We start from the raw sequence: 24,129 nt of genomic DNA on the forward strand, positions 1-24,129 counted from the left end.
CTTTCTTTTTTAGGATTTGGTTTTGGAATCATAAATAGAGGTTTTCTGGGAGGAGGGGGATTGGTTTGGGAATAATGGAGGCTTACTTTCAAAGCCCTCCAATAGCCCAAAACATCTCTATGTAAGCCCCATGCCATTATAGTAAAATAAATCCACCACAAAACTGTGAGACTAGATCATGTAGCTTCCTAACATGTCTTTTTTGGGTGTGGGCAGGGGTCAGATGGTGGGAATTAGGCCACATCTGCTTCCACTTGGGGCTGTTTCCTGGGTTTTGTCCTCAGGGATCACTCCCAGCAGTACTTGGGAGACATGATGTGGTTCTGATGATCAAACCTGTGTTGTTCTCATGCAAGGCAAGTACTTACTCATTGTGCTATCTCTTCAGTACCCCCTAACAATATATCTTATGATAAATTGTTTCTAGATTTGCATTTCCTCACAACTTGAATGTTTCTTGCTTTAGGCCTCTGATCTCAAAGTTCAAACGTATTTTGTCCAACCAGGATATTGGGAACTTTTGACAAAAATATGCCTATTAAAAGGCATATTTTGTCTCCTTCTAGCAATTAAATATAAATGTTTCTCCTCTCTACTGAAAATGATGCACATAGTATAACTCTAACTAGTAAACTTTGCATTAGGGGGACAATAGTATAGTTACTGAAGTTTGCAATGGGGTTGGTGAAGCCACTAAGCAGAACTCTCTGTTAGCTTCTTCCTCACGTATCTCTACACTTAACTTTTATATTTCGGATGCAGCCCTAAACTTTGAACTCTGGGAACCAGAGTTATTTTCATTCATTCAACTGTGATATTTTATTTTATTTAACAACCTTGAAGCATGTAGAACCCATTAGCACTTTACTTGTTAATTAATGTTTCCATCGTCCCGTGATGCCACATGGCCTGAATCACACTGTTCTAGAAGAATATGGATTATTTCAGTTGCCATGACCTCTCAGGCTGGATATTGCAGATGATGTCAAATGATTAGTCCATCAGCACTGTGAGAAGTGCTTCTTTTCCACTACTTAATCATTTGAATTAAATGTGAGGAAGAGAGTTGGAAGCAGAAGACTTTTTTCTCAAGTGATTGCAAAAGCATTCATGCAATACTGTTCACATCACCAATTGTTTGGTGTGTCTCTCTCAACCTTTGCTATTAGTTCTTAATATTGTTAGGATTGCAAGACATTCTTTCGCTATGGATGCCGTGACACTGACTGAACTTGGCTCAATCAATGACAATGCAAAAGAGGAAAATCAGCTGTAAGTTTTCAGTACAAATATAAATTGCAATCAGAGGAAAAATCTCACTTTAACTTTTCCCCTCTGATTTATAATACTCCATATTAGGAAAAGAACTTAAGGTATTTGATTAATTGCTAAAAATTATTCCCATTAGTGGAGCCAGCATCTCGCAGGGATGAACATAGGACACTGCTATATTAATACCTTTTATTTGGTAGTACGTGCATTTTATTCTATTATTTATTCACATTAATTTATCACAGATTAAAAATGCAAAGAAATTAAAGGATGGGGCCAGAGAGATCAGAGTGACACATCTACAAGAGAGAGTGTGCCTGGAATTACCATCTTTATAGAAAGTTAGGAGAAAATCATGGAAAAGATTTTCTTTATTAGAGCCCTGAAAGGGACCAACTATGCCAACACTTTCTCACTTCAAACCTATGTAACTGTGAGAATTAATTTCTATTGTAACCCATAAAACTTTGTGGTATGTTGTTATGGCAGTCAGAGGAAACTAATACATAAAACTTCGAGTGTAAGTTTGTTTGTTTTGAAGGGAACCTGCTGATAACAGGTGGGGAAGTAAGACTGAGAAGAGGGGAGCAGTAGATGAGTTGATAAATAAGTTACCACAGCAAAGAGGGCTCATTCTTCTCTGGAATTCCAGGAAGGAGCCTCAGAACTATCCTTCCTCTAGGAGCTGACTCCAGTTGACTCTTGAACTGACTCACGGTTTGGGAGATTTGATCCCATGCAGTCAAAAACCCTAGTATAACTTTCAGCCTCTCCCAAAATTACCTACTTATAGATTGCTGGTGTTCAAAGACTTACTAATAATATCAGCACTTGAGTTACATATTTTGTATTTACAATGCATTAATGGACATTATAAAGGTTTTTTTAAATCCACATTGTGTTCATACTGAATACGCGGAGAATGCTGAGAAAGTGAAGGGTGGGGTTGCTGATTCAGGAATCAGAGAAGATATGGGTAAAGAAGAGGGAGGCCAGAAAAGCAGGACTGCTCACTATAACTTTGTGGAAATACATAGTTATTTTTGTCTGACTTTTGTGTTGTTTTATGTTTAAAAATATTTCAATATGGGATCATTTCTTCTGCTACCATTTAGTTTCAGTGTTCTCATAGAAGGGTCCATGTCAGAAAAGAAATTAAAAGAAGACTTGAAGGACCAGAGACAAAGTAAAGCAGGTAGGGTGTGGGCCCTGCACACAGCCAACCAAAGTTTTATACCTGGCACCCCTCATAGTCCCCTAAGTACTGCCAAGAGTGATTCCTGAGTGTAGAGCCAGGAGTGAGCCCTGAGTTCCTCTGGGTGTGCTCCCTACCATCCCCCCGCCCCCCACCCCCCACAAAGTAGTTTGGATAATTGGCACCCTTCTGAGGAATGTCAATGTCTAACATTAATTTGTTTTCTGGTATTACTTCTTCCAAGTCCTCCTCCTCATCTGGCTCTCATTGAGAAGAAATCACTTCTATGAAGTCATTTTCCATTACCTCCTCTGGTGTAAGTGGACCCACACAGTTCAAACCCATGTTCAAGAGTCAACTGTATTTATTAGACTTTGTACTGGTATATTCATTTTCTATGGCTGTTGTATCAAATTATCACAGATTTGGTGGTTGAAAAGAACAAAATTTATTCTCTGTCTAGAGGCCTAAAGTTTCAAATTAAAATCTCTGAAATCAAACCATCATCTGTGCTGAGCTCCCTCCAGAGGTTCAAAAGAGGACGCTTTTCCTCCCTTCTTCCCTCTTCGACTGATCATTATTGTCTCTGGCTACATCGCTACAATCTCTACCCCATGGTTACAGTGCCTTCTCTTTTTCCTTCTGTGTAAATGTCCCTGTTCCTCTGTTCTGCTCTCAAGTTGCTGTGAGGACTAGGTGTCACATGTGCTTGATTGTGGTGCTCTCTGGGGCTGCACACTTCAGCTGCCATGCTTGCATGCATGCTTCATGGGCCATACTCCTGGCCAAGGTGCTTGCACATTTATTTTCAGCTGTGATTTCAAATACCTAGCTGTGGGCTGGTGATAAAACACTCTTAGAGTGTTGAGGCTCCCAAAGAGCAGAGCCTTTGTACTCACCCATATGTACTCAGCACATATGGGTGCAATGACCATTGAACTTATAGCCTCAGTTCTGCAAGGCAGGTACCTTTTGCCCCTGGGTCATACCCTGCTGCTCTTGCTTCCCATTATCTTGCTCTTTATTAGGCCACATGTGAATGCAATTAGGACTCACCAGATAGTACAATAATATTCCCATACTGAGAACCTTAACAACACTTTGGTCATGCAAGGTAATATTTATAGATTTCCAGGGATTAGGGGTGGATATCTTTGGAGAATATTATTGTGTTTACCACGGTTGCAATATTTATTTTTTCAAATTCCATCTGTCACTGGTTGAAGGCTGCTTTTAGAAGCAAAAAAATTGGTTTTTCTGGTTTGCCCTGCAGGGGTGGCAAAAACATCCTTAAGTGAAAAGTTTCAAAAACTTGCAGAGGACCTTTGCAGTATGGTAAAATAGAAAATGCTGAGATGTCAATTGGACACCAACAACTTCGGTAGAATATTTGTGTCACTTTTATTTATTTTTTATTTTTTATTTTTTTTAGTTTATTTTTAATTAGAGAGTCATCGTGAGGGTACAGTTACAGATCCATACATCTTTGTGTTCATGTTTCCCCCATACAAAGTTCAATAACCCATCCCTTCACCAGTGCCCATTCTCCACCACCAGTAAACCCAACATCCCTCCCCCCCTCCCCAGTCCCGTCTCCCCCCACCCCACCCTGCCACTATGGCAGGGAATTCCCTTTTGTTCTCTCTCTCTGATTAGGTGTTGTGGTTTGCAATAAAGGTGTTGAGTGGCCATTGTGTTCAGTCTCTAGTCTGTATTCAGCCCGCATCACCCTTCCCCCACATGACCTCCAACCACATTTTACTTGGTGGTCCCTTCCCTGAGTTACCCAGAATGAGAGACCAGCCTCCAAGCCATGGAAACAATCTGCTGGTACTTATTTCTACTATTCTTGGGCGTTAGTCTTATAGTCTATTATTCTATATTCCACAGATGAGTGCAATCTTTCTATGTCTGTCTCTCTCTTTCTGACTCATTTCACTTAGCATGATACTTTCCATGTTGTGTCACTTCTAAACTAATATTTCAAATTTAATCATAATTATATGGATCATTATTAGTTATTTTAGCTTAATTTCTGGATGGACCATAATATAGATTTGTGTTACCTATATAACCTTGCTTAGAATATATTATTGCATTTATCTGAACTTTGTCCTTTCTACAAAGATCTATAACAGTATATATTGCTCTGTGAAGAAAAAGTCAACACAGCTTTTTCTTTTATTTTGGTAAATTGCAATACCTATTGTTCATTCTATTTAGTCATTTATAATCATCTTTCTCAACTATGCATATATACATATATGTTTCCCAATTACAATTTAACATTGACAAAGTAGAGATCATGCCATATATATTTTCAAATTCCTGATGATCACAAATTCTTGTGTTTTGGAGACTTACATCTATATTATGGTAACATGTAATATATTTTCATAAGGATGTATGAAGTATCTACCTTAAGTCTACATATGCACTTACAGCTTTGAAGTCCCTTGTTATATTTTACATAAATTATGTGGTAGGTCAGGAATGTCACAAGCCTTACTACACCATTTTACTATTTTAAAATTCATTTGTTTATAGGAAATATAAGAATTATCATATGGCGAATAATTGGACAAGATAAGCAATGGGTTGTTTCTAAAAATCTCCAGAATATTGAGTTGTGGGTTAAAAAATTAATTAATGGAATGTGGTAAGAGGCACAAGAAAATTCGTTTAGATCATGGTGATTTGAAGCTCCATGGCGACCATATGAAGATAATCAGTAGGCAATGAATACAAGACTGAAGTTCATGGGAGAGGTGTGGACTGGACAGAAGATTTGGCAACTTCTTTGTTGAGGGTAGCTGGATGAAATAACAATAAAATGCAAAGAGAGAAGAAAACGGTCCAGAAGTAGAACCTCAAAAGTCACCCACATTAAAGATGTAAGGGGAAGAAAAAACGGAAGTAGAAAGAAAACTAAGAAGCTGCATTTTGCTGCCTGCAAAAATGCATCTGAATAACCAGAACAAACACAGACTCAAAGTTAAAGGATGGGAAAAAAATCCTGCAAGCAAACAACTCCCTCAAAAAAGCTGGGGTGGCCTTACTAGTATCAGACAACATAGATTTCAGGTTGAAAAAGATTAGAAAGGATAGAGAAGGCCATTTTTTATTAATCAAGGGATATGTACAGCAGGAAGAAATCACACTCCTAAATGTGTACGCACCCAGTGAGAGACCAGCTAAATACCTACAGCAACTGCTAACAGACCTTAAGAAGGACATCACGAGAAACACAATAGTACTTGGAGACTTCAACATCACCCTATCACCTCTGGGTAGATCAAGAAGATTAAAACCCACCAAGGAATTGTTGGCTTTGAAGGAAGAAATAGGAGAGGGCTAATAGATCTATACAGGGCTTTATATCCCCAAAAAAGGGAATACATATTCTTTTTCAGTGCACATGGAACATTTTCCAGAATAGACCATGTGCTAGGCCACACAACATACCTCAAAAGAATCAGGAAGATAGACATTGTATCAGCTATTTTTTCAGACCATGATGCCTGAAGATAGAAGTTAATCATGTACAGATGCAGAAAACCAAATCAAACACCTGGAAATTAAACAACTCGATGTTGAACGATGAGTGGATCAGGAAGAAAATCAAGGAAGAAATCAAAAGGTACCTGGAAACAAATGAGAATGAAGACACGAGCTACCAGAATCTGTGGGACACAGCTAAAGCTGTGTTAAGGGGAAAATTTATAGCTCTGCAAGCATTCCTCAGGAAGAAAGAAAGGGCCCACATAAATAACTTGACTTCACCGCTTAAGATTTTAGAAAAGGACCAACAAAAGGAGCCCAAACCAGGCAGAAGAAAAGAGATAATAAAACTTAGAACAGAAATCGACGACATGGAAAACCAAAGACAATCCGAAAGATCAATGAAACCAAGAACTGGTTCTTCGAGAAAGTAAACAAGATTGATAAACCATTAGCAAGACTCACAAAGAAAGAGAGAGAGAGAGAACCCTTATAAACAGAATCAGAAATGAAAAGGGGGACATCACAACAGAAACCAAAGAAATTCAAAAGATTATCAGAGACTACTATGAAAATCTGTATGCCACGAAAAAAGAGAACCTAGAAGAAATGGATAAATTCCTGGATTCCTACAACCTCCCAAGGCTGAGCAAAGAAGACCTGGAATACCTGAATAGTCCTATTAATATCAAGGAAATTGAAACTGTAATCAAAAGTCTTCCCAAAAACAAAAGCCCAGGTCCAGATGGATTCACTAGCAAATTCTTCCAAACATTTAAAGAGAACGTGTTGCCAGTTCTTCTCAAGCTTTTCCAGGAAATTGAAAAAACAGAAACCCTCCCAAACAGTTTCTATGAGACTCATGTCTCCCTAATACCAAAAGTAAACAAAGACACCACAAAAAAAAGAAAATTACAGGCCAATATTCCTGATGAACACGAATGCAAAGATTCTCAACAAAATATTAGCAAACAGAATTCAACAACTCATCAAAAAGATCAAACAACACAACCAAGTGGGATTCATCCCAGGGATACAAGGATGGTTTAACATTTGGAAATCAATCAACATAATCCATTGCATCAACAAAAGAAAAGATAAAAATAATATAATCATGTTAATAGATGCAGAGAAAGCATTTGACAAGATCCAGCACCCATTTATGATGAAAACTCTCGCCAAAATGGGTATAGAAGGGACTTTCCTCAATGTAGTCAAAGCCATCTACTACAAGCCTACAGCAAGCATCATCCTCAGTGGGGAAAAACTAAGAGCCTTCGCACTGAGGTCAGGGATGAGACAAGGATGCCCACTGTCTTCACTTCTGTTCAATATAGTACTGGAAGTACTTGCAATAGTGGTTAGGCAAGAAAAAGGGTATTAAGGGCATTCAGGTAGGAAAGGAAGAAATCAAGCTCTCATCATTTGCAGATGATATGATACCATACTTAGAGAACCCTAAGACCTCGACCAAGAAACTCTTAGAAACAATAGACTTGTATAGTAAAGTTGCTGGCTATAAAATCAACACCCAAAAGTCCATGGTTTTCCTATACGCAAATAATGAGAGAGAAGAAAGCGACACGATAAAAGCAATCCCGTTCAAAATTGTGCCTCAAAAGATCAAGTACCTCAGAATCAGCTTAACTAAAGAGGTAAAGGACTTGTATAATGAAAACTACAAAATGTTACTTCAAGAAATAAGAGGACACGAGGAAATGGAAACATATCCCCTGCTCATGGATTGGAAGAATTAATATTGTCAAAATGGCAATACTCTCCAAAGCACTGTACAAATTCAGTGCGGTTCCTATAAGGATACCCTCGACATTCTTCAAAGAAATGGAACAAGCACTCCTGACATTCATATGGAACAATAAGCCTCAATGAATAGCTAAATCAATTCTTGGGGAATAGAAAATGGGAGGTATCAATCTCCCCAACTTCAAACTCTACTACAAAGCTGTTTGTAATTACCATGCTGTAATTAAAACAGCATGGTACTGGAACAAAGGCAGAGCCGCAGACCAATGGAACAGGGTTGAATATTCTGACACACCTCTCCAAATATATGATCATCTAATCTTTGATAAGGGAGTAAGAAATGTGAAGTGGAGCAAGGAAATCATCTTTTAACAAATTGTGCTGGCAAAACTGGACAGCTATATGCAAAAACATGGACTCAGATCTCCACCTATCACCATGTACAAAAGTCAGATCAGAATAGATTAAAGAACTCAAAATCAGACCAGAATCCCTAATGTAAATTGAAGAAAAGGTTGGCAAAACCCTCCACGACATTGTAGCCAATGGTATCTTCAAAGATGACACGCCACTGGCTAAGCGAATGAAAACAGAGATAAATAAATGGGACTACCTTAAACTAAGAAGTTTCTGCACCTCAAAAGATGCAGTGACAAAAGTACAAAGACAGTCTACAGAATGGAGAAGGAGATTTACCCAATACCCATCCGATAAGGGGTTGATATCAAGGATATACAGGCACTGGTTGAACTCCAAAAGAAAAAAAACTGCTGACCCAATCAAAAAATGGGGTGATGAAATGAACAGAAACTTCCCCAAAGAAGAAGTTTAAATGGCTGAGAGGCACATGAGAAAATGCTCTACATCACTAATCATCAGGGAGATGCAGATCAAAAGAACAATGAGATACCATCTCACACCACAGAAACTGGCTCACATCCAAAAAGCGAAAGCTACCGGATGTGGGGAGAAAAGGACTCTCCTTCACTGCTGGTGGGAATGCTGACTGGTTCAGCCCTTTTGGAAAACAGTATGGGCAATTCTCAAAAAATTAGAAACTGAGCTCCCATTTGACCCAGCAATACCACTCCTGGGAATATATCCCGGAGAGGCAAAAAGGTATAGTAGAAATGACATCTGCATTTCTATGTTCATGGCAGCACTACTTACAATAGCCAAAATCTGGAAAAAAACAGAATGCCCCAAAACAGATGACTGATTAAAGAAACTCTGGTATATCTATACAATGGAATACTATGCAGCTATTAGAATAGACAAAGTCATGAAATTTGCATATAAGTGGATCAACATGGAAAGTATCATGTTGAGTGAAATGAGTCAGAAAGAAGGAGACAGACATAGATAGATCACATTCATATCTGGAATATAAAGTAGCAGAATGGGACACTGACACCCAGGAGTAGTAGAGATAAGAACCGGGAGGTCTGCCCCACAGCTTGGAAATTGACCTCACATGCTGGGGATAAAGGCAGCAGAAAAAGAGAAGGGAACACCTAGTAGAGAATTTGGGGAAGACCCACGCAGGCTGACAGCTGCATACCAAAAGTAGACTATAGACTGAACATGATGGCCATTCAATAACTCTATTGCAAACTACAACAAACTACAACAGGAGAGAGAACAAAAGGGTTCTCTCTTTTTGCCGAGGCAGGGTGGGGTGGTGGGGGTTGAGGTGGCAGTGGTGGGAATGATACTGGGATTGTTGGTCGGGGAGAATGGGCACTGGTGGAGGGATGTAAACCAAATGCAAACATGAAAGTTCATAAGTTTGTAACTGTACTTCTCGATGATTCACTATTAAAAATAAAAAAATAGTAAGAAAAAAAGAGAAAAAAAAAGGAAAATTTCATTTTAGATCTCTCTTCCTGGTCTGAAAGTGCTTGCATTGCTTAGAACAGTGTCTCTCTTTTTCTGTGGTCTATTTTCAAACTTGTTTCCTTCCTGTCACCTCCTTGTTGATTAGCTGACCCCTTAATTTTGTGTCATGACCCTTATTTATGAGACTTTCACCTGAGGCCTCCTTGGAATAATCCTGGGGTCACAAGTTTCGTTTTTTGAGAGGGCCACAGGTGAAAATTGCATAAATGGGGGGTCAAGGCATAGGAGCAAATTGGCAGGCAGGATTGTCACAAGAATGGAACAAGGTCTGGAGGGGAACAGAGAAAGGTTGGAAAACACAGGTCTAGAGTTGGAACTAGGCTGGCCCTGATTTGTGAAAGTCATGTAGAAAAATACATATACTTGTGGGGAAATGAAGCTAATGTTTTCTTGATTCTTATTGTTGATCAGAAGGCAAAGAAATGGGAAGATCAAAGAAAAAAAAACCAACTAAGAGAAAGTAGAGTGAGAAAAAAGTTTAATAACCTTGGTATTTTGACTCTTTTGAGGCATAGATAATCACAACAGTCAGAACTATTGTAGTTCTGTATCTATCAGAACTGGGAAAAGTTTGACACTTCAAATTCTAAAATGAAAACCAGAAATCCATTTAAAACTTATTCTACTGTTTTTAATCACTGTAATGTCAAGATTGTTTATTTCCTTTCATTCCATGACACATAATGTTACTCTTTTAACAGTGAAGATGCCTTTCCAGAGTAAAGCTGGTCAAACTTCCCCTGAATATATTCCTGATTCCTCAATTTTGATAATCTAATAAAAGCCCTTGACTAACCCTCATTAAGATATCTTATTTAAGTTCACAGTATGTAAACCTCCATTTTGAAACTGCTGTCAAATAATAGTCTGTTCAAATTTAAAATGGAAGACATTGAGTTTCACAATAATTGTTTAAAAATGCACTTGCACTTTATTGTAGGGTCAACCCACATCCCAATTCTGGGTGCATAGACTCTCCTTTACAGCACCCCACCCTGGAGTCCAATGTCCTTTAAGGGGTGAATTTCCTTTATTTTTTCACCCCCCATCTACCCCCTTCTGTCTGTCTGTTTGTCTGTCTCTCTCTCTCCTTGGAATTAGTATCCTCCCTCAATAAAACTATTTCAACTCCTTCCCTAACACACACAAAATGAGCTAGAGATTTTAGTAGATTATAAGTTTTAAAGGACTAAGGGTATTCATCCCTAAAATAGCTACCACAGGCTTAGGGTAATAAGGAAAAGGAAGTTGAAAAACAAGAATACTAGTTTTGAAAGGAAGACAAAGTATGGGCTGAGAAAATAAAGCAGGAATAAAGAGAAGAGTCATTAGAAAATGATTTTAAGGATGGAAAACATTCAAATATATGAATGGGTGGAGAGCAGGATCTATGCCTTGTGGAGGGAAGAACATAGGCATAGAGGGGATAATTAATGATATAGGAGTCCAAAGAAATTGGTTTTGAACTGAAATGAGGATATCTCACCCTTGGGGACTGAAGAGAAAGATGTGATGGGAGTGACCACAGATAAACTGCTATGTCTGGGAAGGAATTCAGGCCTTTGGGAAGGGCAAAGGCTAATGTTTTCAATTTGTGTGATGAAGTAATACTCTAGTGGGACAAGCCTTGCTGCTTGAGAGTATGCATGTGTAAGAGAATGAGCAAGGGGGGAAATGAGGACAATTGTACGGGAAGGAAAGAGAAGATCCACATGTTATGGGACTTTCGGTTCTTGAAAAGGGATCATGAAACTGGGAGGTGTCCTTTGATCCTCTTTAAAACCACCACATACTGGGGAGACCAGACTCTTCTGAGTCTCAGGTCGCTATGTCATCCCCACCCCACCCCCCCCACCCCCCCACACACAGCTAGGCCTGGATTAATGTCAGGACGGGTTCAAGTTACCTTCTTCTTTCAGGTTATAGTCTAATAGTCTCCCCCCCCCCCCCCCCCCCCCGTCATGCGATGGACAGGGGTTCCTCCTGTTTCTGCACTCAGGAATTACTCCTGGTGGTGCTGGGGGGACCATATGGGATGCTGGGAATCGAACTCAGGTCGGCCATGTGCAAGGCAAACACGCCCTACCCGCCATGCTATCGCTCCATAGTCTTAAGTGGAAATCTTACATCGATTCAGCAAAGGAGTCTCTGAGATAAGAAAATTTTGAAGGACGTGTTCTGATTCTTGCACGGTTACTGCAGTTAAACCTTAATGCTCTGGTAGGATTTCTGAGCAGACAAGTGGAAGCAGATACAAGAGTTGCGAAATACTTAAATATACAGATGAATCTCAGAGTTGTCACTATCAGACAATGACTAAATGTGAGGCAAAATATGCTTCAAATCAGACTTCAAGAATCTTTAGACAGTGCCATGGAAACCGTCCCACAAAGCAGCCCAGAGTCATTTATAAGCTTCTCTGACCGCTTTACGAAGGAACCCAGGTGACAAAAATGACGACCACTAAAAATTCAGAAGGCACAAGATGCAGTCCGGAGCCCGAAAACAAGCCAGTCCGTTCGGAGAGGAAGAGAACGATTTCCCCAAGACCACGGGACACCTATTCTGAGGTTCCCCCGGCGCCACCCACTGTCTGCCCTGAGTTGGGTGCTCTGAGCTGGCTCGCCTCGAAGCACCCAGCGGAGAGGCCGGTCGCGGTCGCTAGCCATCTCTGAGGAACGCCGCGTCCCCGCCTTTCTGCGGAAGTCCCGCCCTCACTTCCGGCAGCGGAGAAAGGGGCGGGGCCAGCAGCGGCTTCCGCCTGCGGAGGGTGGCTGTTTCCTCACGTGTTTCATCTTTAGGGATTCCTGATCTGCCCCTTTCCCGGGTGAACCTGCTACCCCTGGACCCGTTTCCGATCCAAAGATGAAGGCGGTAAGTGTCCGCAGTAGTGTGGCCCCGCGTCTTAAGGTCCTTTTGGCTGAAGCTGCTACCGATGCAGAATTTAGGTGGATTCTTGTCCTAGGGCGAGTGGCGGGGGGGGGGGAGGTGAGGTGGGGTGGTGGCCTAGGTTCCAGGTTTTGACTTTCCAGGACCCACACACAGTGAGCTCTTTGCATAAGACTCTTTCTTGGTGGCCCCTGCGGCTCACACACCGCTGCACGGGGCCGAGGTGAGGCCGACACGGAGGATACATCCGTAGGATTGCGGACTTTGAAGTGTTGCCTGAGTTGTTTTTTTTTTCTTTCTAAGCCCCGTATTTTTCGAGGAGAAGCAGGGCCCCGATTGGAGACGAGTACGTCTTTTTAATTTTGGGAGGGTGAGAACTAGCCTTGGTGCTTGGGTTACCGAATGCGGGCGTCATTGGATGTGAAAAAAGGTATTCAGAGGCCGGGGTTCGATTTTGCCTTCCTTAATGGTTTTTGACAAGTCACACAAGCCTTAGCCTCATTAATATATGTGGAAGGTAGCAGCCATCAATCACGTAGTTGGCTTGTGCTGAAGATAATGTTGGAGCACTTTAGAACTAGTAAAACAACATGACATTCTAGTGTTTGTTTTATTTTATTATTATTTTTTTTGCTTTTGGGATCACACGCAGGGATTCTCCTGGCTCTGTACTCAGGAATTACTCCTGGCTCTGTACTCAGGAATTATCTCCGGAAACAATCTGGAATGTTGGGGATAGAACTCAGGTTTGCTGAATGCAAGGCCAACAGCCTACCTGCTGTACAATATAGCTCAAGCCCGAAAGCTGTAGTAATTTCATTGTTAACGTTTTGCTGGAGTTTGCTGAGCAAACAGATTGTTCTCCCAATGTATCGAGTTGGCCTTGGATAACCACTCACCACTAGATGGCTAGATGTGTGATTTCTTTTTTTTTTTTTTTTTTTTGCTTTTTGGGTCACACCTAGCGTTGCACAGGGGTTCCTCCTGGCTATGCACTCAGGAATTACTCCTGGCGGTGCTCAGGGGACTGTATGGGATGCTGGGAATTAAACCTGGGTCAGCCGCATGCAAGGTAAAAGCCCTACTCGCTGTACTATCTCTCCAGCCCCTCCTTGCGTGATTTCTGGACAGCTTTGTATTGGAGGAAGATCTGTTTAAGAATTGAAGCTCTAGTGCTCATCTGTGGGATATAGCTCTTATATGCAAGATCCATGGCAGTGAGATATTAGAACTATGGAATTACCGTAATGAACTTTATATTAAGTTCTCTTTAGCCTATCTAAATAATAATGTAAACTTTGGTTGTTTTCTAGAGAAGAAATAAAAAACAGGTCCCAAGCTTCCGGAAATTGATAAAGACAAGTAAAGTCAAACTTGAGAACAAGCTAAAAAATAAGCAGTTTAAGCAACAAAGTACTCTCAAGAAGTATCGTAAAGAACAGAGGAAATTAAGGCAAGCTGTAAAAGATGCTGTATCTAAAAAACCCATTCCATTGGAGGACCCAAAGGAAAAACGACCAGGTAATTATGTACAGGTGCCCTTGTTTCTATTGATTTGTTCCAAAATATGCTTTCATAGCCAGGGATGCATCTCAGTGGTAGAGCACATGCTTTGCTTAGGAGCCTTTGAGGCCTTGAGTTCAGAGCTTCATAAAAATAATTCTCTTGTAATCATTCTTGCTTTCAGATCTCCCTAAGACTAGGAAAGGTTAAGAATAGTTGTTCTATGGATATTTTGGTTCATTTGTACAAGAAAACACTTCAGGTTTCATTGTGAGAATGAATTAATACTCTGTTTTAGTTTGTCCAGAGAGCAGATTTGAAGGCATACCTGAGGAAACTAACTCGGAGTAGCCCATATACATAAGTGAGCCTCATGCTAGTGCTGCCACTTTCTCACTCACTTGCACTTTCTTCACAGCATTGCCAAGGTTTGCTTGATTTTGAAGTGTCTGACCTTTTTTTGAATATGAAAACTTGGAGTGAAATTGAACTATAATGGTGGGGTCTTTTTTTTTTTTTTCTGGATTACTCCAGATGATTCAAGACAGGTAAAGAATATGGCCACTTTGACACCAGTTCTTCTACAGTGTTGTTGGTACCTTCATAGTATCTTAAAGAACACAAATGAAGAGATTGAGGGGCAGAGAAGTTAGAATGTTAGAATGATTTTTTAATTTATTTTGGGGGCGGGGTCACAGCTGGCAATGCGCAGGGGTTACTCCTGGCTCTGTACTAAGGAATTACTTCTGGAAATGCTTGGGGACCATATGGGATGCTGGGGATTGAACCTGGGCCATCTGTGTGCAAGGCAGAAACCCTACTTGCTGTACTATCCCTCCGGCCCTGAAGTTAGAGTAATGTTTAATTGGAACTTTATTAGAGGTAAGTACCTAAGCTGTAGAAAAGTATTGAGAATGTTGGCAAGAAAATGTTTTGAGTGATAACTGTTCAGCTTAAGCATGGAAATGAAGACAGTACAAATTGACAGTAGGAACTTGAGTGGTCAGAGGAGTTAAGGTTTGTGTATTGATAAGGGAAATGTTTCACTGTATCACTGTCATCCCATTGTTTATCGATTTGCTTGAGTGGACACCAGTAACATCTCCATTCGTCCCAGCCCTGAGATTTTAGCAGCTCTCCTTACTCATCTTTCCCATTGATTGGAGGCTCTTTCAGGGTCAGGGAAATGAGACCTGTTGTTGTTAACTGTATTTGGCATATCGAATACGCCACGGGGTGCTTGCCAGGCTCTTCCGTGCAGACAGGATAGCTTGCCTGGGTCTCTGAGAGGGATGAAAAATGTGTATCAGAGAATACAAGCAAGTATGTACATACTTGCTAAATGTAGTGGAATTAATCAAAGGGGAGCTGGAAGAATGTGACCAGAATAGGCTAAGCAGTAAGATTAGTGATATGTCGTCCCTGAAGAGGAGGGCAGTAGGATGGAATTGAAAGTCATTGAGAATCAGAAGGAGCTAAGGGACTGTGGAGACATTTGTATGTCTTCATCTAAATTACTTGTATGACCTGGGAAGGCTCCTGACATTTAGATTTCAGGGATCAGAGATGTCAAAATTTTACCTGGTTTAGAACAAATCAGTACAACAGGAATTTTTCTCTCCATGTCAGTGGTGCTTTCATTTAGAAATAATGGATTCAGAAAATTTAAGCATTTCTATTATAGACACATAAATGGAGAGTTCTGCATCTATAGTATTTGTTTCTGAGTTTTTGGTTTGTTTTGGTGAAACAGGCAAAAGGATCCAGTGGGAAGAGGAGGAAGAAGAGGAAGCACTTCCTTTAGACATGATGGATGAAGATGATTTACAGTTAATGAAGGATTTAGGACAAAGAGCATCATTTCTAACAAGAGATCTTTCTTCTAGGTGATACTTCACTTACAATCATTTGTTATTCTCCTCCTTTCCCTTTTCTTAAAACTTTTGTAAAGCTTTGTTATTGTTTATTTATTGAGATCATGTTGATTTAAAACACTGTTTCAGAATTATTGGTTCATACCTTTTTAAATCTAAGTTATTGTACATCCTTTTAGTGTTAAGACATTCGTCCCAAATTTTTCTTAGGTGCTTATTATAAGATGATCAGCTCTGAATACCACGTTTACAAAGAGTAAACCCTATGAGTTTGGGTTGATGATTGAACCCAGGTTTCAAACATATAAGGTGTGTGTGCTTATATATGCCCCAGAGCTACGTTCCTGCCCCTTATTATCTAAATAAAGGAAGTTCATGAGTAAAATGACTTCTCTTTAAAAATTTAGAGATCACCTGCTTTTTGAGTCTGAGTATTGAGATGTAGAGTAAATGGACCCTGTTTAAGAATTGGCAAAACAGTTCTGAGTTCTTTTTGACAGAATTTAAATTCTTACCATAATCGGTGGTTATTATTTCCATTACAGAGAAGAAATTGATGCTTTTTTTACAATCATATGTAATGGATCTGAAATTTAAGCTTAGATCTTTTGGACTGCATAGTCCATGCTGTATTCTAAAGGGTTTATTTTTTTTCTTTTTGGGTCACACCCAGCAATGCTCAGGGGTTACTCCTGGCTCTGTACGCAGAAGTTACTTCTAGCAGTGCTGGGGGAATCATATGCAGTGCTGGGGATCAAACACAGGTTCACCATGTGCAAGGCAAATGCTGTACCTACTGTATTATTACTGTGGCCCAATGTTTTTAGAAAATTAAAATAGTGAAATGTTACACCTGGCCCTGTGGAATATTTTTCAGAAAGAATCCGCTTTATAGACAGTGTCTAATGAAATCCAGCCCTTAGACTTTGACAGGAAAACTTAAGTTACAGGCTGGAGAGTTATTAACAATGGCTTGCATTGCACATGGCTGACCTGGGTTTGATCCCTAGAACCGCATATGGTCCCCTGAGCACCACTAAGAGTCATCCCTGAGGACAGAGCCAGGAGTAAGTCTGAGCACATTTGGGAATAGCCCTAAAATTTAAAAAACAACAGCAACCAACTGAGGTTACCTAAGGACAGAAGTGAAAGAGAAGAATCATGTGGTTTATAGTGGAGGGTTATTGGCAGCTTGGTGGTAGGCCTGGTATCACACTGTACTCCTAAAGCATCTAAGCATTCACACTAGTTATAAAACATTTTTTTTAAAACAGAAAGTTTAAGAAAAAAATGGTGTGGATTTTACGTTTGTTTTGAATGTAAAGATAACGAGATGTAACAATAGTTTGAGTCTCTGCTATATATTATTCATTTACAATTTGGATATCTGCTGTATACTTGGTTAGTTAATAATCTGTACACCTGTTGAAGTTTTGGCTTGTGCTTCATTTCTCTGTACTTTTATTTATTTATTTATTTATTTTGGCTTTTTGGGTCATACCTGGAGGTGCACAGGGGTCATTCCTGGCTCTGCACTCAGGAATTACCCCTGGCGGTGCTCAGGGGACCATATGGGATGCTGGAAATGGAACCCGGGTCGCCCGTGTGCAAGGCAAATGCCCTACCTGCTGTGCTATCACTCCAGCCCCTCTCTGTACTTTTAAAGTGATAGATCTCTGGGTTTATTTTGATTCTCTTTTTTTCTTCAGTGAGCCTGTTCATGCCAAGAAACGAAAGCATGAGAGTGTTATAGATAAATATGAAAAAATACCAAGAACTCTTCAAACTGCACCAGAGAAGGAACTGATTCACTTGCTTCCTATCAAAGACAAAAGTGGAATAATCCCACAGACCAGGGAGAAGCCAGGTGAATATAAACAGCTTGTGCATTAGTTAAAAATACTGGTTTTTGTTGGTGTCATGTTATTCTCATTGAAAAGGCAGTTGTAATTAGAATGAAATAAAATAACCTATGCAGTTTGTATAGGTTTACCTAGTCATACCTATACCTCTAAAACAGATGTAGCTACAGTTAATTATCTAGCAGGAGTGATAATTTTGGGCAGAAAAACCTATGATCTTCTAAGTTGCTTGTTGCACTCTTGAGTCCAGTGCAAGCTACAGGATTAGGGTGACATTTTCAGAATGTTTCATGAAATTCTATTGTTTGTAAAGTTAGAACAAATCAGTCACCTTTTACCCTTTTTTTCTTGCTCCTACCTCTATTGTGAAATACAACACAAAAAAGTCCAGAAATTAAATGTTATAATAGACACATTTATAAAACTATTATCCTGTTAAGAAACAAGTAATACCAGAAACTTAGAAGCTTGCATCACTTAATCACTAATTGCTTCATCCCTTAATCACTAATTGCTTCCTCTTCTCAGAAAAGTGCTTTTTGGAGTTTTACACTGATCACTTCCTGCTTTTCTCTGTAATGTTACCACTGAAGTATACTGCCACTTTTTTTTTTTCTTTTTGGGTCACATCCAGTGTTGCTCAGGAGTTGCTCCTGGCTCTGCACTTAGGAAGTATCCTGGGGGTGCTCGGGGGACCATATGGGATGCTGGGAATAGAACCTGGGTCAGCTGCATACAAGGCAAATGCCCTACCCTCTGTGCTATCGCTCCAGCCCTACTGTCACATTTTTAATATGCATATTTCTTTTATAGTTAGTGAAAATCAAGATGATGAGGACAAAGAAGAGATGGAACTTGAAGAAGGTAATGGGTGCATATTAGCAGTTACTAAATTGTTCATTGAAATTTCATTTTCTGTGTAGTAGTTTGTAATACTAAATATATGTTAATTTTGTTGTTGGATCACCGTGAGGTACAGTTACAGAACTTTCATGTTGGAGTTTCAATCATACAATGACGGAATGCTCATCCCTCCACCAATGAGTTAATTTTTGATAATATTAAAATTGGAGTTTGGAATACTGATCATTTCAAGATTATTTTAAACATTTTCACACTTTTGATTATGTAAAATTTTATGCAGTTATATTGGTAATAACCAGGTATTCTTGGAGAGTCTTATAAACTATTTTGAATTCTTTTAATTATAAGGAAAGGACTTGCCTGCAAATAAGTTTTTAGCTTTAATTTACAAATATGATTGGCGTAATTATATATTTTTAGGTATTGTTTCTGGGTTTCTAATAGCCAGAGTAGTTGTAATCAGAGTTCAAATGAAAACATTTTATTGTTTGAAACTACAGGCCTGGGATTTAAACTGGTCAAATTCTAGTTGTACTTAGCAAACCTTATTAATACAGCTTAAATGAAATTACAAGTCAACCATTTATTTTTAGTCATCGTACATCTTACAATTGCAAATTATGTTTATTACCTGTATTCTTATGGGGGACAATTTTTCTTGTTGTCAGGACTGATAGTGTTAAGAAGAAAGGATAGTATTTCATACTTAAAAAAAATTTAGATTGGGGCTAGGAAGAGGGGGGTGATGGGAGGGAACCTGGGAACACCCATATTTGTAAATGTACACTGGTGGAGGGATGGGTGTTGGAATACTGTATGACTGAAATCCAATCATGAACAGCTTTATAAGGGTATAGCTCACAGTGACTCAATAAAAAAGTAAAAAAAAATTATATAGGAAAAAATAAAATAAAGCAAGGAGAGTAAATGGCAACAACTAATGGGATGCTTTTGTGATACTATGTAAACATTTTTTCATTTTGAATTTATTTTATTTATATTTAGGGACACTGATTACATATAACATAGTTTAGGTTCATATAGTGCTTTTCCTCTCCCCCAAGATTATAGAATTCACAATCAAAAATAGAATATAAATTTTAGTACATTATCTCTAAAATATGTGTTTAAATCTGAAAAATTTTATAGCCAAAAATAAATGAAAACGTCAAGAACCTGATTAATATAGTGATATAAAATTTTATAGATATATGGAACTTTATGCTAAATAAAGATAGAATACGTATTTTAAAAATACTCATAGGACTATCACAAAAACTAACCATGCTACAGAAGCTTAACATATGGGGATGGGAAAAGTCGAAGGGGGCACAGGATGGGGAACACTGAGACAATGGTAGAGGGGAACAGATTCTCTGATGGAGGTGTTGTGTTGAAGCATTGTATGCATGAAACCTTATCATTAAAAATATTTGAAATCACAGTGCTTTAGATAAAATTAAAGTATATAAAATAAATGATAGGGTGTATGGATTTGATGTATGGAAAAACAACATGCTTTTCATTAATTTGTAATTATAAAAATGTTCTAAAAATAAAATATGCTTATTTTTTTTTTTTAGTAAAAAAATCTGTTCTGTATTAGGTCACAACAATAATCCTAATAAAATTTCCAAAGTAGAAACTGTCAATGTTACATTCTATGATCATGCAGTAGCATTTCCCACCCATATAATAGTCTCCAAGTCCAACCACTCAGAAAAGTTCAAAAATGCTTCTAAGGAAATTCTTGGAAAAGGAAGAAAAATGATGAGATTATACAATATTTGAGAATGAGTGACTTTCAATATTATGTATTAAAATGGGAGTCAGATTTGTATGAATGGAAAAGCTGCTTATAGTTATGACTATAGAGAAAGAGGCCATGAAACACAATGGCCTTATGCTTGAAATGACCCTTAATTTACAACCATGTAGAAAATCAGGATCTTAGTCCTACCTGTATAAGAGGCAAACACATTCTCTACTAGACTCCAGAAAGGAATGCAGCACTGAAGAGATCTTGATTTTTAATTCAGTAAGACCTATGACAGATTTCTAACTTAGAGCTATAAAATAATATATTTGTTTTTTGTTTTTTTTTTCTTTTTGGGTCACACCCGGCGATGCACAGGGGTCACTCCTGGCTCATGCACTCAGGAATCACCCCTGGCGGTGCTCAGGGGACCATATGGGATGCTGGGATTCGAACCCGGGTCGGCCGAGTGCAAGGCAAACGCCCTACCCGCTGTGCTATCGCTCCAGCCCCCAATATATTTGTTATTTTTTAAAAGTAAAAAAAAAAAAAAATCCCGTAGCTTGCCCTTTTTAATTCATAATGAATTACTAACAGACTGATTAGGATATTTCGGAATATTACCACCTTGGCTAGAGAGCTGGCTCAAAAGGATGTAGAGCATGCTTTGTATTAGGGAACCTTGGGTTTAATCCCTGGCATCACTTTGATCCCCATTCCTGGTGGGAGTGACCCCTACATACAAACACAAAGAATAGGAACTCCTGATTTAGACTTCCATGGTTGAAATCCCATTTCTGTCATGTATGCGTGTAGACAGATTACTTTCCGTTAGTCTCAGTTTCCTTGTACAGAGTGGGGTAATGGTAGGACATGCTTCATAGGTTTATTTTGGGTTCTGGAGGGTGTGAGGTGGGGGGTCAGCAACACCCATCATTGGTCAGGGCTTTCTCCTGGTTCCGTGCTCAGGAATCACTCCTGGCAGGGGCTTGGAGGACCATATCTAGTGCCAGGGATCAAATCTGAGTTGGCTGTTTGCAACGCCGACCCCTGTGCTATCTCTTCCGCCCCTACTTCATAGGTTTTTTGAGAGGATACTTTGTAATAACCTAATGGCAAGTACTCAAAGAAATATTACTGTAAAATCTCATTAAGGTATATTGCTTATTGTTTCAGAGATCATTGAAGAACCCATTAGAGAATTGACATTAGAAGAACACTTAATTGAAAGGAAGAAAAAACTACAGGAAAAGAAAATGCATATTGCAGCCTTAGCATCTGCAATATTATCAGATCCAGAAAATAATGTAAGTAGCATTAATTTCTTTAAACTCCTCTTACTAGATAAGTTATAAATAGTATTTGAAGAGTTTCTTTATGAATTTACATTAAAAAGGAAAAAGCATTGATAAACATAGTTACTGTTAAAATTGGAGTACAGCAAAACTTAGCCTAATTCTGTGGTCTAAACTTAATTTTTTTCTGTGATTTATCACTATTTCAATCTATTTTTCCTCACCTCTAAAGGAAGATATTAGACTGAATCTAATTCAGAAAGTTTAAGTGTGAAATTAATTTTATCAGGAAGGATGAGCCTACTTGTGAATCTGCTTGAGTAGTCTGTAGAGTTTTTAATGATAATTTGGTATACAGAAGTAAGTGAGATTAGTTGCAAGTAGAAGATATTTTAAGTGAAACAGACCTGAGAGTTGTAATAAATTATCTATGAGTTATATGTATTGTGATGAAGGTTTAACAGTTTCGACACTAATGAAACCTGACATTTAATCTTGACTTTGTTGAATACTGTATGTTAGAGTATAGGTAATGTTTATCTCTAAAAAAAAGAGGATTGTACTTATTTTAAAACTTCAGTATGAATGGTAAAATAATACATGAAGTCATATAAAGTTACTATTTATTCTTGTTATTTTGTCATTCTTAGTAGTCTATTGTGGCAAATATTTGTTTACTAAGTGACAAAATGATTTATATTGAGTAATAAAATAGATTTAATTCTGGAAACTATTATATGTGGGGGGGACCTGAGGGATTAAGTTTGCTATAGTTTGATCCTTAAATGATCCCTAATTTGGTCCCTAGATGATTCCTAGATGATCAGACCCTGGTGTGATCCCTAGATGATCCCTTAAATCATGCACAGCATGATCCCTTGAGCAGGGACAGGTACACCTGTGTTGGCCTTGGAGGTCTCTGGGCACTGCAGGGTGATCAGGGTGGTCCTTTTGGGCAGCACTGCATCAGCAGCACTGAACTGCTGGCACAGTTGGTGGATTCGGACTGGCTGGGTGAGCCTGAATACTACTTGGAAGGGTCTTCCTCCCTCTATTCCTCCTGCTCTCCTCTCCCCCCATTTTTAGGGGGTTATGGAATATTTCTCCTCTGTCTTTTTTTTTTTTTTATAAAAATATTAACAAGAGCTATTGATCTTATAACTAAAAAAAATTGAGCCTTAAAAAATTCAGGTGATTTGTTCTCAGGGGACCAGGGGCCATTCATACTTGGCCAGACAGTTTAGTGCTTCGACCTGGGCCATTCTGGGGAAAACCAGGGCCACTTCGGTAGTGCTCAGGGAGCTGGGATCCCAACTGGGGTCCTGTGCATGCAAAGCATGTGACTCTGATGCCTGTACTATTTCCTTAGCTCTTTCTATAGACTTTACCAACCACTATGTTGGAACCAGATCTTATCACTAACTCTGGATACTCATACACATTTCATACAAATAGGTGCTGGCACCATGTTTTTAATTTCTTTAACAAAATATGATTAATTTGGGTGTTCTCCATGGGCCCCACACCCCCCAGCTCCTGTGGGAGTGGTTTTGCTGGTTTTGTCTGTTACTCCTAAAAAATACGATTAGCCTTTTATAAATATGATTAGTTCACAACTATATTGATTTATGTTGATAATTTTTACAATGACTAGAGTTGTGTGTGCCTTGTCTAAGTTAAGAGTTAGGGTGTGAATTCCACTTGGGTCAGATTTGAGATTACTGTCTTTTGTTCACAAGTGTTTTACTATGATTAATCTAGTCTTATACTTCTTTTTTCAAAACAGATTAAAAAATTGAAAGAAATACGTTCCATGCTCATGGAACAGGATCCTGATGTGGCTGTTACTATTCGAAAGCTGGCAGTAGTTTCTCTAATGGAGTTATTTAAGGACATTACTCCTTCATATAAAATACGACCCCTAACAGAAGCAGAAAAATCAATCAAGGTAATTGCTCAAAATGATTACTACACAGAGAAACATAAGATTTTGGAGAGATAGAGTGAGAGAATGGTATGGCTTTTTGGCTTTTTGTTTTTAATAGGACTAGGTATATACTAGGCATTCACATTTTCTGCTAATTTAAGTATTTTATTTTTTGATTTTAAAAAGAGGTTGGTCTTTTTTGATCTTTTCAGATCCGCAAAGAGACTCAAAAGCTAAGAGAATTTGAAGAAGGCCTAGTTAGCCAATACAAGTTTTATTTGGAGAACCTGGAACAAATGATTAAAGGTATATTAAATGTGTCTTTAGCATATGTAATATACATAGTTTTGGTGAGGAAGGTGAATTCTCTCCCCAGTGTGGTGTGTTGAGACTTCTGAGGTTTAAATCTTGGCCCATCATTTAATACTTTTACAATGGGAAAATAACTTAATCTCCTTGTGTTTCAGTTTTTCTAAAATGGGAAGAAGAATAATAATACTTACTTATTTTACTTTAGAAGTAAACTAA

General features: G+C 38.8%; 1 protein-coding gene across 1 annotated transcript in view; it reads left to right on the forward strand.

Moving 5' to 3' along the window:
• Positions 1–12,370: 12,370 nt before the first annotated feature.
• NOC3L (NOC3 like DNA replication regulator) overlaps positions 12,371–24,129 on the forward strand; it is a 28,554-nt gene continuing 16,795 nt past the window's right edge. The window contains exons 1-8 of the mRNA XM_004607351.3: positions 12,371–12,505; positions 13,834–14,041; positions 15,777–15,909; positions 17,607–17,764; positions 18,573–18,623; positions 21,556–21,686; positions 23,461–23,622; positions 23,814–23,907. Of these exons, the coding sequence (XP_004607408.2) occupies positions 12,497–12,505; positions 13,834–14,041; positions 15,777–15,909; positions 17,607–17,764; positions 18,573–18,623; positions 21,556–21,686; positions 23,461–23,622; positions 23,814–23,907 (946 nt within the window). The 5' untranslated portion in view covers positions 12,371–12,496. The remainder of the gene's footprint in view (positions 12,506–13,833; positions 14,042–15,776; positions 15,910–17,606; positions 17,765–18,572; positions 18,624–21,555; positions 21,687–23,460; positions 23,623–23,813; positions 23,908–24,129) is intronic.

This window comes from Sorex araneus, chromosome 11 (genome assembly GCF_027595985.1).
Source record: "Sorex araneus isolate mSorAra2 chromosome 11, mSorAra2.pri, whole genome shotgun sequence".
Lineage (NCBI taxonomy): Eukaryota > Metazoa > Chordata > Mammalia > Eulipotyphla > Soricidae > Sorex > Sorex araneus.